The sequence below is a fragment of the Equus caballus genome, chromosome 11, assembly GCF_041296265.1.
Source record: "Equus caballus isolate H_3958 breed thoroughbred chromosome 11, TB-T2T, whole genome shotgun sequence".
NCBI lineage: Eukaryota > Metazoa > Chordata > Mammalia > Perissodactyla > Equidae > Equus > Equus caballus.
In genome coordinates this window covers 14,150,813-14,167,756 of record NC_091694.1, presented here as the reverse complement: position 1 = coordinate 14,167,756, position 16,944 = coordinate 14,150,813, and the positions used below count along the sequence as shown (strand labels likewise).

Genomic DNA, 16,944 nt, shown 5'->3' with positions numbered 1-16,944 from the left:
AAGTCCCCATAGTAAAGAGCGAATATACTAATCCATTTTTCCCTTTTTCATTCACACTTTCAGAATGGGATGGTAACAAAAGATTTGACAAGACTAAAAACACTTCTCACAGAAACAGAGGTAAGACTATTTCAGTGGATCTCTTTGGAAAGAGTTTAACTCAATCTGGCTAGTAAGTGTTCTGTATTAAGCTGTGGAAAATCAGTGGGCATTGGCCAGCCACGCAAGGCTGTAAAGGTCGGGGAGTGGAACCTTCCAACGTTCTGCTGTAACCCAGCGTGTCCCATCCTAGGAACTTAGCTTCTTCTCGTGTCTCGTCTGCATCCCATGTCTTCTGTTCTGTCCCTAATTCTTCTTAGCTGTCTCTGGCCAACAAATGGAAAGATAGTTGGGAAATTTTAGTTTTTAACTACATCTGGTTGTTAGAAAATACTGTCATTAAAAATGAGATGCTTTTCAAGCCTTTTGTGTTTTTTTAAGCAAATAAAAAAAGTCTGTGATTTAAGGACTATTTTTAGGGAGTGGGTTTAGGAGATGGAAATAATGTGTATCAGGGTAAATGGTGAACAGAAATGTGCTCTGGTGAAGCACGTGAATGACACATGGAAGGCCAGGGACAGCAATGGCATGTATGAGACCCATAGCTTTGTAAGTCTCAGATTTCTATTCCTCATACAGGCATACTATACAAGTATTTTTATTTAGATAACTCGTTTTAAAAATAGTCATTTTGGGGCCAGCACTGATGGTCTAGTGCTTAAAGTTTGGTACTCACTGCTTTGGCAGCCTGGGTTGGCTTCCCGGTCTCGGAACCACGCCACCCATCTGTCAGTTGCCATGTGGTGGTAGCGGCCCATATAGAAGAACTAGAAGGACTTACAACTAGGATATACAACCATGTACTGGGGCTTTGGGGAGGAAAAAAAAGAGGAAGACTGGCAACAGGTGTTAGCTCAGGGTGAATCCATCAAAAAAAAAATAGCCATTTTTGTCAGCTTTTGTTGTAAATGGAAGCCCATGTAAAGTGATTGATTGATTGGCTTGTTTATTTAAGAATTGACACCTGCTACGTGCTAGGTACTAGGCTTGGTGCTGGGGATACAGCACTGACCAAGGCACCCATGGTCCTTGATGGTTAAAGTCTCAGGGAAGAGATAGACAACACATAAATTAATTAAACAACTACAAGCATAAGACCTCATGGAGAGTGTATAGATCCCATGGAGAGTGAGAGGGGGTGCTCGCCAGACAGGTGGAGAGGGTGAACAGAGACCCCAGGTGTAAACCTTGACCTCTTATAGATTACTTTCCCATTCCAAATCTAATCACAGTTCATACCAACAAACAATTAAGCAAAGAAAACAGTCATCATGAATTACATAAGCTGGATAAAGATGCTTTTTGTTTTGCTACAATTATATAGGCCTTTACAAAAAATGTCATTTTCTTTGTTTTATGTCTATGTTATCTTCTTGTGAATTAACCTAGAATCAGGTAGCTCTAATCTCAAAGCCATTTCCTTTTTTGTATATATGTAGTCTTTTTAATTTCTAAGGAGTAAAAGAAGAAAATTATAAATTCTTTAGACTTTAAAAATGAGAATGTAATATGACTTTTCATTTTATTAAGATTTTTGGCTTTATTCTGTTTTATCGCCTTAATTGAATTATCAGCTATATATTGAATAATCACACAAATATATGTAAAATTTTATTTTTAATATTTTTAATCCTGTTACATGTAAGGGTACACATATCACTTGACTCTTATTTTGTGATTGTACTTTTGAAAGAAGTGACTTAAGTCTCATTTATAATTTCTATGTAACCAAAGTGTTATTGTTTTTGGTTAGTGAACCGATACTATTAAAAAAAATGCATCTAGAAAAAGCTAACAATGCTACCCTTATTTATTATTGTACATGACGTATTTAAAAACAACAAATTTAAAGATTAGGCTGAGTTGGTATTTAACTTGTAAATGCTAGTAGTTGAGGATAAAGATGTGGAACTAAAGCCTGACTAGTGAAAACGAAAACAATACATATTCTTTAGTAAAATTTAAAATATCAAATTAATAGATTTGATGGTAAATTTATAGGAATTCTAGCAATATGAAATTTGGCTGCTTTCCCTGAAGGTGTCAGTAAGGACTGAAGATCATAAGATAATTGGTATTGCCCTTCTGTCTTTGGGGTCTGAGCATATAAAAAGGGTGTTTAAAAAAAAACCAAAAACAGGGGCTGGCCCCGTGGCCGAGTGGTTAAGTTCGCGCGCTCCACTGCAGGCGGCCCAGTGTTTCATTGGTTCGAATCCTGGGCACACACATGGCACTGCTCATCAGGCCATGCTGGGGTGGCGTCCCACATGCCACAACTAGAAGGACGCACAACGAAGAATATACAACTATGTACCGGGGGGGCTTTGGGGAGAAAAAGGAAAAAATAAAATCTTTAAAAAAAAAAACAAACCAAAAACAATGCCTTGGAACCTAAAAGCCACAGTCGCCAAATACTCAGCCTAGGCAGAGCTTCTCATTTTTACCAGCTCTTCTGATGAGGATGTGCTGTTTGCCAGACCCCACTAGACTGAGAACGGCAGTGTCAGCACAGGCATCCTCTGCCCATTTGCAGATCATAGCAGATGCTGACTTGTGAAACACAACATGTGTTTTTGTCTTCCGACAATTATAAATGCTTTAGGCTTCATTTCATGACCCAAACATTTTATTCCTATTTTTTCTTGCATGTTTGGTAAATTTATTTTGATAAATTTTTTAGAGGAGATGTTTTACATTTATACTTAAACTGAATTTTTAGCTTTTATATTTATAAATTCTGTGTAGATGGAATCATATTTTGAGGGCTAGTGTGGAACTATGGCATTTAGACTTTGCCTTATAGAATTTAAAGAGATCTTTTAATGTATCTTTTTTGTGAACATAGAATCCTTGTAATGTGAACATTTACTCTTGATTTGTTAGCTTATGTATTCTTATATTCAGTCTTCATTTTATAAAAAACATGGTTTGTCTTTAAAAACTTAGTTGTAAGTAGTTTGAGAATCAGAAGTCATTTTCCTGCAGAAACAGTGTTATAGTGATTTAGTTCCAGCCTAACCTAAAAAGTCCAGTTTAATCAACCATATAGAAATTACAATGATATTATGTGTCAGTTATACCCAGTTAGCATTTATGACATTCTTTTATGGTACAAGACATTCCAAATTTCGTCTTGGGATAACCTTTCTTCCTTCTGATTCATTTCAGCATTTACTGAGCACCTGGGGTGTTCAAGTTTTGTGGGTTTTGGAAAGCTGAGATACCCATGAAAAACAATCTGGTGGGCTAGTCTGAGATGCACGTAGCTAATGTACCCACAGGGCAGCCTGTGGTCAGTAAGTGCTGTAATGGAAGTGCAAGCAGAAAGGGAGATTAACACTCTGTGGGGAAGCCATGGAGGCAGGAGTGTGGGAACTGAGGTTAAAGGTTGGGGGCAGCTAGGTAAACATCCAGAGGTGACTTGGTACAGGTTAAGATTGGCAGTCATTTGGTTCAGGGGCCTTCCCTAGGATAGTGGCAGTGGGAGTAGAGAGTATGAGACAGATAAGAGAGACATTCTAGACCTAGTTGGGCAATATTTGCAGAATACTCAGAGCAGGATAGAAAAGGGAGAATTCAAGATGGTTTTCAGAATTTCAGTGTGGCTTCTTGGGGATGATGAATCCATGAACTTGAGATAAGGCGCACTGAAGGAGGATAAGATTTGCGGTAAAGTTGATGAATTTTCTTTTGGCCATATTGTATTTGAAGTGCTTGGATGATCATCCATCCGTTCACCTAGCCATCCAACATTTACTGAGCACCTATTATGTGCCAGATCCGCTGTGAGGTGCAGGAATGCAGAAGGGCAGTTGTAGGCTGTTGATAATGGATCTGTTCATAGCTGACGATCCAGCATGTAAAGTGCTATAGAATAGTTAAGAAAAATGCCATGGCTGACACTCGGTTGAGATTGGGAGTGTGGAGCTTAGAGTAAAGTTAGAGCCAAAGGGGCAGATTGGGGTTTCTTCTGCACCGAGGGAGTCAAGCAAACCAGGATGTCAGAGTGAGTGGATCCCCAGCTGTGGGCTCCATTATCCGAGAAGGGCTCATGCTGGAGTGAGGGGAACTCGGCAGGACGTTCTCTCAGGTCCTGAAGTGGTCGTGCTGCACTTGCCGCAGGAGAAAAGGCACCTCACTAGCTGGTCATTCTCTAGGTGTTAGGACGAGAAGGGTGAAATGAGTAAATGGATGGAAGGTGATACTCTGTGGGGTTCAGGACTGAAGATTTAGACTTCTCTTCTTTTGCTACCAGGTAATTTTTATGTAGGGAATCTCTGTCAGTTTCCTTAATGTGGGCCACACAAGGATTTCTTTTCCATATTTAAATGTAAAGTTTAACATAGGGCAAAGAGCAAAAAAAAAATGGTTTGCAACATGAGTTTTTATTAAAAATTTCTAAGTATTCAAATTCCACTGTTTTAGAAAAATGTTGAAAATGTCCAAGTTTAATTCAACATCAACTGGTTACTTCTTATTACAAAAATGTCTTTCATTTGAAAAATTGCAGACAGCAACTAGTAATGTCCTCTCTGGATATCATGTGGAAGACTTAGAAGGGGGTAAGTACCAAACTCTGTATAACTTTTGGTAGCTGTGAATCTGGGCATTGCTTTTTTGTTAATTATTGGGAGGAGGTTTTCTGAGTTACAGTGTATGTAAGTGGAGGTGTAGGAGACAATATAAAAATTTAATGTTAAGGGGCCGGCCCTGTGGCCGAGTGGTTAAGTCCGCGTGTTCTGCTTCGGCGGCCCAGGGTTCGGATCCTGGGTGCGGACATGGCACCGCTCATTAGGCCATGTTGAGGCGGCGTCCCACATGCCACAGCTAGAAGGACCCACGACTAAAATATATACAACTATGTACTGGGGGGATTTGGGGAGAAAAAAGCAGGAAGAAAAAAAAAAGAAGCTTGGCAACAGTTGTTAGCTCAGGTGCCAGTCTTTAAGAAAAAAAAAAAATTTAATGTTAAGAAGTAAGTGTGGATGAAAGCAAGTTTTTCATTGGCCTCGTTTCATAGAATAATGGAGTAAGGAGGTAGGAGGTGACTCCGGAGGTCATCTACTTCATCCTCTTGCCTCCGTGCAGTTCTAAATTTAAAACTCATTCTTAGTGATCTGCGGAGGGAGTGCTTTTCTCCCCTCTATTGCAGGCTAGTACAATGATTGCTTTTTGGAAGTTCTGATCTGTAAGCTGGGTTGTTCCTTACACAGTTGAAATCCATGATCTCCTTTTTTCTTGCCAGAGGAAAGGGAAGAAATACAGCATTCTTTGAATGCTTGCTAAATGCTGTGTACTGGGTAGTGGCTTTCACAAAAGCCTGTGCTGACTTAGAGCCCTTCTCCCTCTTTTCCATAGGTGATGAAACTGATATTTATTAAAGTTCAGTAATTTTCTCAGTCGCACAGCTTTTAACTTAACCTGGCTGAATATCTTTATTTTGGGGGGTGGGCACAGTGACTTGTGAGGAAATAGAAAAATGGCTGTTAAGGTCCTTGAAAACTTGTCACTGCTCAGCCTCTATAGGTCTAGCTTTTTCTCTCCTAAGCTTTATTTTCCTTGGTTTATTTGGAAACTTTTAGCTAAGTGAATCAAAGATCATTGTATTTAGAAGTAAACAAATGTTATTTTTTAGCTCCTACCTCAGAATTCAACTTTTTGTGCTTTATTTTAATTGTACAAAAGGATGACTTTATACAGTGATTTGTCTCAGACAAATTGTGCAGAACGTGAGTGGTGATGTGGAGCTGCTTCTCACTGAGGATATAGTACTGGAATTTCTTGTACAAAATTTTCTTCCAGGATACAGTAATTTTGTCATTCCTGAAATAATTCCTAATAGAGACACATCCCATACTTAGGAAATGGCAAGCATGCCAACATCCCTCCTTTAGTTGTTAGCAAAGAGACTGCACTGGAAATGTGTCCACCACTTGCTAGGATAGAGTCAGGGTCATCGACTTGATTTAGCTACTGGGCAACTGCTTCTTCAGTGATTTCTAAGTTTCTTGTGGTTAATTGATTTAACTCATTTGATTGGTAGATTACTTTTTTGGTAGAGGCAAATATGTCATATCCTTTCTACATCATCTGGGATGATGTGTGTGGAGGGTTTGTAGTATTTTTACACATTAAAATTTTAGAATTATTAGCAAGCCTCAAATGATAAGACTATATCCTGATTACTCTCTAGGATCTTGTAATGGTTGGCATTTCCGCCCACCACCTAGGGGAATCACAAGCAGCGAGGAATATACTTTGTGTAAAAGGTAACGTGAATTTTTTTTTTAAACCAATGACATGTCTTTATTCAAAGGATAATTTCCTTCACTTTTGGAAAAGTAGTAATTCAAATTTAAAGAAGATAATATGTGAAGGAAGAAGTATAATGACTGAGTAAAATAGTTTATTTTCCATTTGAAACAGATGCCATAATGGTCATTATCATTAAATAATAAAAGTCAAACCATATTTATGAGCTTCCTTTTAATTACAACAGTAATCTAGATGGAGATGTTAAGACTTTGTTTCAGTCTTTTATAATAGCTGTATTACTATGACTGAATTTAATTGCTGATCTCTTGTTTATGTGAAATTTATCTAAGCTATGGTGATCGAAATTGAAATTACTTTATATAAATTGAAATAGAGCATAAAATAGATGAAGAAGTGTTAAATTATTTTAATAACTTTTGTAAAAACCAAAATCTATTATCGTCATATAATCCATATATAGAATTTATGAGTAATTTATATTTGAAGGGCTAACCTTTCAAAATGTACTAATTATATAGTAAAGTGGAAAGAATTACTAAAGTCACATTTAGAAAGGTGAACTCTTCAGTTCTTTTTATAAGAACTAGTAACTAGTGGGATTTTAGATATAAAGTCTCATTACTCTAGATTGGTTTTGATAATGAAGGAAATTTGGTACATAGTTTTGAAGCTGGAATAGTGAAGACATCAGATTTGATTTTGTAGTAGAAATAAAGAAACTAATTAGTAAATATTGAAAATCCTGGGGGCCTTGTGCTATAGGAGAGGCAGAACACAGTCCCATGCAGAGGAAATGTGAGGAAGTTTATAGTCCGGATGAGAACATCAGACCTTCCATTTTTAGGGAAATAACTGAAAGCAATAGAAAAACAAATATTTGACTCATTAAGACATACTTAAGAGAAACAAATGCATGGTTTTTCAATGAGTCTTATGAAGCATAAGAGATCTTAATAAATAGTGTAATTTAAGTTCAGGTGCTTTGTATCATCAAAAAAGCTTTAAATACTCTCATCTTTTCAAATAAGGTGAACCATTTGATAATTTACATTGTGCTGTCATTCCTTTTGCATTTCTTACTATCCATATTTTTCTAGATAACTTATGGTATAATATCTCTCTTGCCTCTGTTTTGCCGCTTATGGTTTAATTTTTGTTTATTCTCTCAAAAGATCTTATATTAATTTTTTAATTTTTGAATTGTTAAATAATAGCTGGACCCATAATTTTGCTGGGTATTTAAAACTTAAAAAAATTAATGGTCAAAGTTTTGCGTTTTTATCTGTTTTTGACCACTGAATTGTCAACTGAATTTTATGAGTCATAAACATTGAGAAATCATTAACTCTTTATCCTTTAAAATGAACATTTATGAATTTACCCATTGAAGAATTTAATCTAATTATTGAATTGTGATTCTAACATAAAACTTTTATTCTTAATTTATTTAAAACTTCAAGCAAATTAATATAGTCCAATATTTTCAGTGAAATACAGGAAATAGTAAGGCAGAAAAGAATAAAGGCATTACATTTGAAGTTGGAAAGTAAAAGCCCTAAAATGATAATTTAATAGTATGTTAAATTTTTTCAGAATGAAATTCCCAGTATGTGGAAAATTTTCTTTAGGTCCTTTCATTGTGGGAAGTAGGGCATACCTGTGTTTGATGAACTAATCCACTTGATGTCAGTGTTGCTTTAGAAGAATTTTCTAGTGGAGTTGTTGTATTACGAAGGAAGCTACCTTTTCAATGCTGGCTTTTGCTTGGGGGAGGGGGACAGGTTATGATGATGTTCGGCTTCAGCATCCCGGTATTCCAGAGACAGAGGTGAGTGAATATGGGGAGGCGCTGTTTTAACTGTTGTAAATGTTCTCTAAACCTCTTCTTCCTCTTCTGTGCAAGACAGTGTGAAAAATATGGCTTTTCAGGAGATGAAGTTTTGTTTTTGTTGTTGAAGAGTTGGAGGGCAAATGCTGGAAGTTTATCTTTTAAGTGGTCCAACAAAGTATATGATAAAACAGTCTTTCCTATTCTACTTAGATTTTTAGAGCAAGGAATCTGTAGGTATGGTGCCCAGTGTACTTCAGCACATTCCCAGGAAGAACTAGCAGAATGGCAGAAAAGATATGCTTCACGGTTGATAAAATTGAAACAGCAAAATGAGAATAAACAGCTCTCAGGCAGTTACATGGAAACCTTGATAGAAAAGTGGATGAATTCATTATCTCCTGAGAAAGTGGTGAGGAAAATAAACTGCATTTTTTTGTTTGTTTGTTTTAAACAATGACCTTGTTTCAGTCTTGACTTTATTTTGTGCTATGTTTTGGTTTATTTCCTTATCCTCTATATGAAAACCTTGATTCTTGATAAAGTATTTTTAGTAGCAAAAGTAGACCCATTTGCTAAAATAAAAGCAGAACTAAGCTGTTTGTTTGGAGACTTGCAGGTATTACATTAATTTATCTTTATTCAGGGAGTTTTTACTGCCATTTTTTGGGTTGTTAATTTTCTTCTGTCTCTTGTTTTAGCTGTATTATATTTTGTTCTTATAAAAATAACTGAAAATTAATGTATGAAATACCTTGCTTTGTAAACAGTTCCATCAACATCTTTACTGTTGACATTTATTTGCCATGCCAAAAGTTTTTGTGCTTTTAGGAATAAAAATGTAACATTAACTGCTCTCTGTTTTCAGCTTAGTGAATGTATAGAAGGAATTAAGGTAGAGCATAATCCTGATCTGTCGGTTACTGTCAACACCAAAAAATCTCACCAGACGTGGACTTTTGCTCTCACGTGTAAGGTACGAATTTTGTGCTAATTAAAGAATGTAAAGTTTCTTAAAGCTTTTTTAGACCTTTAAATCTCATGTTAAAAGAGCGCTGAAAATGTTTTAATCTAAGTACATTTTATATATGTTCTATATTGTGCTAAAGAGTATTTCTGTATTTTGATCACTAAAGGTACGGCTTTTTTTAGACTTTGAGATAAGTCTTTGCAGACGTTTAGATGCTTGCTTATTTTATTTATTTGGTAAAGAGGTCTTCAACATATTGTCCTCCAAACTTGGAACACAGGATGGGGTTCATGGCTTATAATTAACCATTTAAAACTTGAATTATTTAATTTGGTGGTTCTAAGATATTTAAACTATGACACCTTATTTTTGTGTTTGATCTTATGAAATCACAAATTCTGTAATAATGGGTTTTTAATATGAGACATTTTCTGCAGTGCTTCCCATCTTGAATTATCATATTCAAAGTTTAAGAGTGAAGCAAAGTCAAAAATTTGGACAAGTTTTGTGTACTTTTTGGTGGTGTTTCTTCCACTGTACCATCTGCATCTTGGGATGAAAAATGTGGGAACATTTAGCGTTGGCCTTGAACCCAATCCAGTGCCTTCAGAGGTAACTACCCTCCTATGAAGACTTCCTATTTGAGGCTAGATAAAACTTTTTAGGCCAAAGGTATGGAAAGTTGGAGGTTGGTGGTGATATAGGGTGATAGCTTTTGCCACAATGAAAGATGAGCATGGAAAGAGCAGGGAAGCTAGTGATGTAGCATAAAGATATCATTTTTGAAAATTTCAGCTTTATTGGGGCATCATAAGTATATCATTTTAACAGCTGATTTTTTTTTTCTTAAATGGCTTATGAGCACAATTTGTGTTTTTAACATAGTATCTTAAGCATGGGAAAGTAAAAATCCTTTATGGAAATATTTTCATTGAAGAGCCCACTTACAATTGGATTTTTCACCCCATTGTACTCAATGAACTATTTTAACTTCCTTGTAGCCTGCAAGAATGCTGTATCGTGTAGCATTGCTTTATGATGCTCATCGTCCTCATTTTAGTATCATTGCCATATCTGCCGGAGATAGTACTACCCAGGTATCACAAGAAGTCCCAGAAAACTGTCAAGAATGGATAGGAGGAAAGATGGCCCAAAATGGATTAGATCATTACGTGTATAAAGTCGGGATAGCATTTAACACAGAAATATTTGGAACTTTTCGCCAAACCATAGTTTTCGACTTTGGATTGGAACCAGTACTCATGCAAAGAGTAATGATTGATGCAGCTTCTACAGAAGGTAATATTAGACTTTTTTCCCCTGCTACAATGTATTAAAAGACACTGTAATAGCAATGTTAAAAGAAATGTATTGGCCCCCTAAATGTTTCATGGATAGAGGGGGAAGAATAAGGAAAAAATCCCAAGTTAATTGACTCATTTACTGTGTAATGGGATTAGAACGGTTCATGTTATGCCCTGTTGTCTTTATACAGTCATCAGTCAAAGCTTGCTTTGAGGTTCTCCAAAGTTGTATGAGTAGATGATCAGGTCTGTTTTGTTCTATCAACTTCATTTTTAAAGTAAGATGATTTTAGCACAGTAAAAGCTTTCAATATCAGTTTGCGTAGAGTATCATTTTAATGGTAATTGTGAATGCACCTACAGTGTCAGTCTGTGTCTGCCTGACTGTCCAGTTAACTTTGCTGACATTAGTACCTTGTCTCTGAATGAAAGTCCTAAATACACACTTTCATAAGTTGGTTTTGTACATTCACTAGTGCGAAGGAGACCAAGGTGCCTTTAGTAGGATCTGTTCTGTATTCTTGGGAAGAGATCCCTGGTTTCAACGTGTAAGCATTTACAGAAGATGATGAATTACTTTGTATGTTGTCATATTACTGCCTATACCTAAATTTTATGCCAAGATCCAGCAGGACAAAGAAAGGGCACGTTAGACTACATTTCTTTGGCTCTTGGTCAGATTTATAGGTGCTTTATTTTATTTAACACACACTTCATGTAGCAGAGCTGTATGAAACTTGCTATTGCATTGACTGTGGCTAACCATTTTGTGGAAGATGTTTTTCACTATGTACCAGGGTCCTATTTATGAGAACCTGGAAGCTGTTTTTTTCATGAACAAATGCTAGGATTTTATTTTTTGTAGGCAGTGAACCAGGTGGAACTGGTTCTGTCTCCTTTTTTACTTTAGCTACTAGTAAGGTTAAAGCAACATTTGTGCCTAAATTGAACAGTTAGGCTTTACCTTCTTGTATATGTGCTGATATTACTCAGACTTCATTTTACCCTTATTTTTCACTTTTATCTCTTTTACCTGTTTTTATTCTGTTGTATTCTGTTTTTGCCATCTTCTTAGTACTCTTTGGAATCAAAATATGTTAATTCCTGTGGCTAAATGGATATGGTAGTTGACAAAATAAAAATATTTAGTTTATATTTACTAGTAAAGGACTTAGTTGGCAGATTTCTTCTGTAAAGAGCCAGGTAGTAAATATTTTAGATGGTGCAGGGCAGATGGTCACTGTTGCAATTACTCAGCTCTGCATTGTAGTGAGAAAGCAGCCATGGATAATCTGTAAAGGAATGGGCCTGACTGTGTTCCAATAAAACTTTATTTTCAAAAACAAGAGCGGGCTGTGTTCGTCTTGCCTGCCATGGTTTGCCTACCCTACTAGTAAGTTGCTCTTAGAGGCTTGAACTTGATACTTACTAGGAAGCACTCTTTTTAAATCATAAGGAGATTTGAATCATAAAGAAAGACCGACATGCTTCCCCTGCTCTCAAAGAGAAGTCTGAAAAGATGTTCTTGGCTTACCTGTGGGTTGTATTTTAAAAGTTTGCTTTTTAGGTTGGTGGTGTGTAACTCATGACTCATTTCCCATAGAAATAGTTTGTAAGTGTTGTCAAGAATCTATACTGGTTAATAAAAATCTTTTAAATTAATAATGTAAAATATTAAATGTCTGCAATAAAAAGTAGGAGAAAATGCTACTACTAAACAGATGATAATGAGGGAAGGTTGATGAAGATGATTTCAGGGCACCCTCATGGGCTTGAGAAATTGAGGGTACTTTCGCCTCAGATATGTGCTATTTTTCTACTTGGAAAAAAGAGCAGTGGACAGACTTCAGAGTCAAATAGGATTGGATTTGAGTCCTGATTTTCTAATTATGTGCCTGTGTGACACTGGGCAGAGTATTTAACATCTCTGAGCTTTGTGTGGAAACATCTGTAAAATGGGCCTAGTAATTTCTGTCTTAGAGGATTATCATGAGAACTAGAAATAAGCCTTGTACAATACCTGGCTCATAGTAGGCATTTAGGTAAATAGTAGCTACTATTTTTTATCATTAGTCATGATTAGGATAACTTCTGGCTTACAAACAGAATGAAGAAAGTAGGAAGAGAGAAGAACTTTTTTTGTTTTTTTTAAAGGAGAACTGAGATCCTTAGGGGCCTAACAGAGGGACTAAAAAGCAGAGATAAAGAACTGAGTCATTAAGGCCACAGCACCTACAGATCTTGGCAAGAGAATGCAGTAGAGGGGGTGGAAGAGAAGTTGTCCAAGATAACTGATGTTTTGAGAATGGTAACTGGAGGAAATAAATAGTCTCATTTCTGATGTTTCTAATATATCAGTTTTAAATATAATCAATTTTATATTTCATTCAGATATTATAGAGAAAATTAATACAGACCAGGATTTCCTCTCATTTGGAACCAATATTATACCTTCCCTCTTTTTTTATAATACTCTTTTTTTTTTAGTGATCTCTTTATGGTTTGATATCTTTGCCTATTTTCCTTTATACAGGTTTTACTTCTAAGTAGTTATGTTATGGAAAATAATTGAAAGAAAACAAGCATTTTCTTGAACTAATGTGGAAACATTAAAACAATTTCACATAGTGAAATTTTTTTTTCAAGGGCAGAGGAAAAATAAATATTACAAGAGAACAGTATAAAATGTACAAAATGTGTTTTCTGGTATGAAATTTTGAACATCATAAAAAGGAAAAGTTAAATCTAGGATTAGACAGGCTACATGTTATTTGGTTGACTTTTTTTTGCAATGTAAATTAGCTGATCTGTTTTGTTAATTTTTAGTTCTCTCTTTGATATTTTCCCTACTCTTAAAATCATTGTCATTGAATATCTTGATGTTTTTGTTAAGTTCTTAAGATTTTTCTTGTGTGACTATATTTATTTCAGTGTGACTATGTACAGAGTCCCAAAAGAATTTTGGAGAAATGAAAGCAGGATATAAACAGTATAGTATTTGCTTCCTGCTTCCATGTTAGTGTTAGTTAGTTTTTGATTATTACAGCAGAGTGCTTGTCAGCAAAAAAATTGAGGGCAAAAGATTTGTTTATGTGAAATCACAATTTTGTAAAACATTCTGAAACAATAAAAATGTAAAATATCTGTCTCCTATTTGTATCTTTTCCTGGAATACTTGTGTGGATAACGTTCAGAGACGTGGAGAGCTAGAGAACTTCTTTGTTAAATTGGTAACATCTAAATTGTTAAGTTTTTAACAATTTAATTTTTAAAATCTTTGTTAAATTGGCTAATTTCACCTCCAGCCTCAGCAAATTCATTATTTGAGCTTCCGTGGCCTAGAATTGGGAGAAAAGTGTCATTCCAAGTACAAGTTGGCCAAATGCCGTTGGGAATTGGGGAGTTGAATTAGGTCTAGGCTTATCATGTTTCCATACAGTTTTGGTAATATTATAAATTATATCATAATATAATTTGGTTTCTGCACACAAAGAAATGTAGTGATGGTGTGAAACTAGAATTTGAATAGGAAATATCTTTATATTTATCACTTCTTCCACTTGATTGGCTGTTCATTGTTCAAGCAAGTTTTTGTCCTTCAATTAACGCTAGAAACATATTTCTCTTCAGTAAAGTTATAAATTTGGACCATGCTGAACCATCTATTAGCTCGCTGTTTCCAAAACTGTTCCACTGAAATGAATAGGTGTTATTAATAATAATAATAGGTAAAGAGTTCCATGTACAAATAACGTTTGGAAATGGTGAATGCTTTATTTTCCTCTTAGAAACTCACACAGTGCACCTCAGTAATTAAAGGCTCAGTGTCTGTCAAACTGATTTGATCATGGAACTTAGTTACATTAGTGCATTACTCCTTGAAATGTAAAATCAAGTTACATAGTAGACATTTCTTTTTCTAATTCATTGTTCAGTATTGAACTAAAAATCCTCCTTTCTTTAATTTAAGTTTGAACTGAGAAAAAAACCCCCTCAGTCGTGTGGGGTTTTTTGACCTTATTGTCATGATCTCTAACGCATCCAAACCTTTTCTATTTGTGAGCTGTGAATGAATTTCTTTTTCTCTAATCGTTATATGGCAATCTTGCAAACTGTTTAGGAAATGTGTATAATTTTAACTTTGCTTTTTTCAGTGTTTTTCCCTTGTTGGTGAGATTGAAGTTCAGAGAAAGACACTATATGTACTAATCATTTTTTGTTTTAATTGAAGATAAGCCTCTCAGGAAAGGTAGTGAGGTTTCCCTTTGCTTAGAAAATAGACTGCATTATATACTTTATACCACAACTTTGAGTAATGGAAAACTTTTGCTTGGCCAAGTTGGTTTGGAATTCTCCTTTGAGTATCTGGAAGCTGCATGTTGAAAATTAGTTCTTATATTTAAATTTGAAAACATCTTTTCTCTACTTTGTATACTCTAGCAGTATATGTTAACATTAACATTAACATTTAGTATGGCTTAAAACTGATCTCCAGTTGCCAAACTCATTGATAAATTAAGGACATGTCCTATATATTAAATATATAACATTTTATGTTATGTGATAGAAAAGTAATAGAAAAATAGATTTTAAAAATAGTATATTTGTCAATAAAAGATAAGTGCAACTGAGAAGAATATAAAAAGTATGAGGTATGCCTGTACTGTTTTAACTTTTTATTAGCCTTGTTAAGAGATGAAGAATAGGGACAGACAACAGGGATAAGCTAAGAGATGTTCATCTTGCTTCTCTGTAGCAGTTTTGGTGACAGGAACGATGTCGAAATGGAGCGCTGAAATGGTAGTTTGGGATTACTTTTGGAGTTTATTTTATTATTAATTTGGGCAGTCAAGATTTGTTTCCTAGGGAACAGTGTGGCATCTGATTTTGGAATTAGGAATCACTTCATCTCATTCTCTTTAAGGCCTAAATATAGGTGTTTTTAATAAATTCCATGTTTAACATGTAATTTATTGCGTACCTCTTCTGTGTCTGCCCTTGTTCTGGGTACATAGAACATTGGGGTTTTTTTTCTCCTTACTTTCTTCTTACCCACTCCTCAGGTCCTGTTAAGAATAATTTTCAAGTCTGCTGTGCTACATACTTCAAGACAAAACAAACTAACCCTTTGGATGCTCTATTAGAGTAGTAACTATGTGGCTGAAAGGAGAGCACTGCTGTTCTCAGTGATCAGAAGGGCAAGGGAAGTTGGGAAGGGTGTCTTGTGTCAGAGCAGTTACTCCGACCTTGAATTCTATTTTTGGCAGTAGCAGCTCTTCCTTTATGTTATCTTCAAAAAATTGGATGTATTCTAATTATCTTTAAATTTCTCTTATGAATTTCTCTGGAATATATTTATAGCTTCTGCCTACCTCGTCTCAGGGTAACAAATTCCATAGGTTCATAATTTATGTCAGGTTTGCTTTGAGATTTATTATTGTAAGAATTGGTTAACAAGTCAGTATTAAACTCTTCCTACATGATTTTATGAGGATTGATCCTAACTGGTTCACTTTTCATCTTTCCATAGTGTTTTTCATTTTAGCCGAATCTAGGTTGAAGAAAAGTGCTTACCAAGGATGAAGTGGCTCAGGCTACCCTGAGTAGTACGTATGTCTGGTTTAGATGTTAGCAGGTATGCATGCGCTGCAGGTGGGGGTGAAATGAGCCCCAGTAGTAAAGTCCAGTGTCCCTGTGGGGGAACCTTGTCTCCCTCCTCTATTTAAAGAGGAACTCTCAAAACCTGATGACCTTTAAGCACTGTACGTTAGGTGGGTAATCAAACGGGTTTAATAAGCTTCTTCTCACAAGTGAGAGGATTGGAGGCAGAAGTTTGTCTTAAGTTCAGTCAGATGAAGTAGAGAAAGAGAAGTGGTTTTTGCAAAAAATATCCTTAGTTGTCACTGGCCACAGTTCATTTTTGACATCTAATGTAATGACTGAGATCAGTAGTTTGTAAACTTTGATGCTGGCACATAACGGAGTTTTTTCAAAGTTCTTCTTTCTGCTCCCCTAGATCTCTCCTCCCCTGTACTGTGTTTATGGTCATTTACAAAAATAAATGGAGTACAATTTAACATTGTTTTGGAATTGTTTTGAAATTATTGTGCTACCTGCTGAAGACACTAATTTTGAGAATTTAATAAAATTAGGATGGGAATCATGGTACTACATAGATGAAATGAGAAAAACAAATACTATTTCTCATGCAACTTCTCATGCAAAAAGCCTGAATACTTCTAGCCCAGAGTAGAAAGACTTTCTGTATAATTTGCTTTGCATATTAAATAGGTGATAGAAAAAGCATTTTCAAGGAAAAACTATAGTTTTAGGCTTGTTATTATCCCAGTTACTTAAACATCAGTTAGGAATAACTAGTGATGTTTTGTGTGTGAGAGAGGAATATTGGCCCTGAGCTAACACCTGTGCCAATCTTCCTCTATTTTTTGTGTGTGGCATGCTGCCTC

The 16,944-nt window shown here is 35.6% G+C and overlaps 1 protein-coding gene across 35 annotated transcripts in view; it reads left to right on the top strand.

The window, feature by feature from the left end:
* HELZ (helicase with zinc finger) overlaps positions 1-16,944 on the top strand; it is a 176,829-nt gene that overhangs the window by 47,438 nt on the left and 112,447 nt on the right. For 25 of the 35 annotated variants that reach the window (XM_023651614.2, XM_023651612.2, XM_070225659.1 and 22 more), the window contains 6 exon segments: positions 64-120; positions 4,610-4,661; positions 6,293-6,368; positions 8,417-8,615; positions 9,072-9,179; positions 10,175-10,472. In XM_023651614.2, the coding sequence (XP_023507382.2) occupies positions 64-120; positions 4,610-4,661; positions 6,293-6,368; positions 8,417-8,615; positions 9,072-9,179; positions 10,175-10,472 (790 nt within the window). 35 annotated transcript variants of the gene reach the window in all.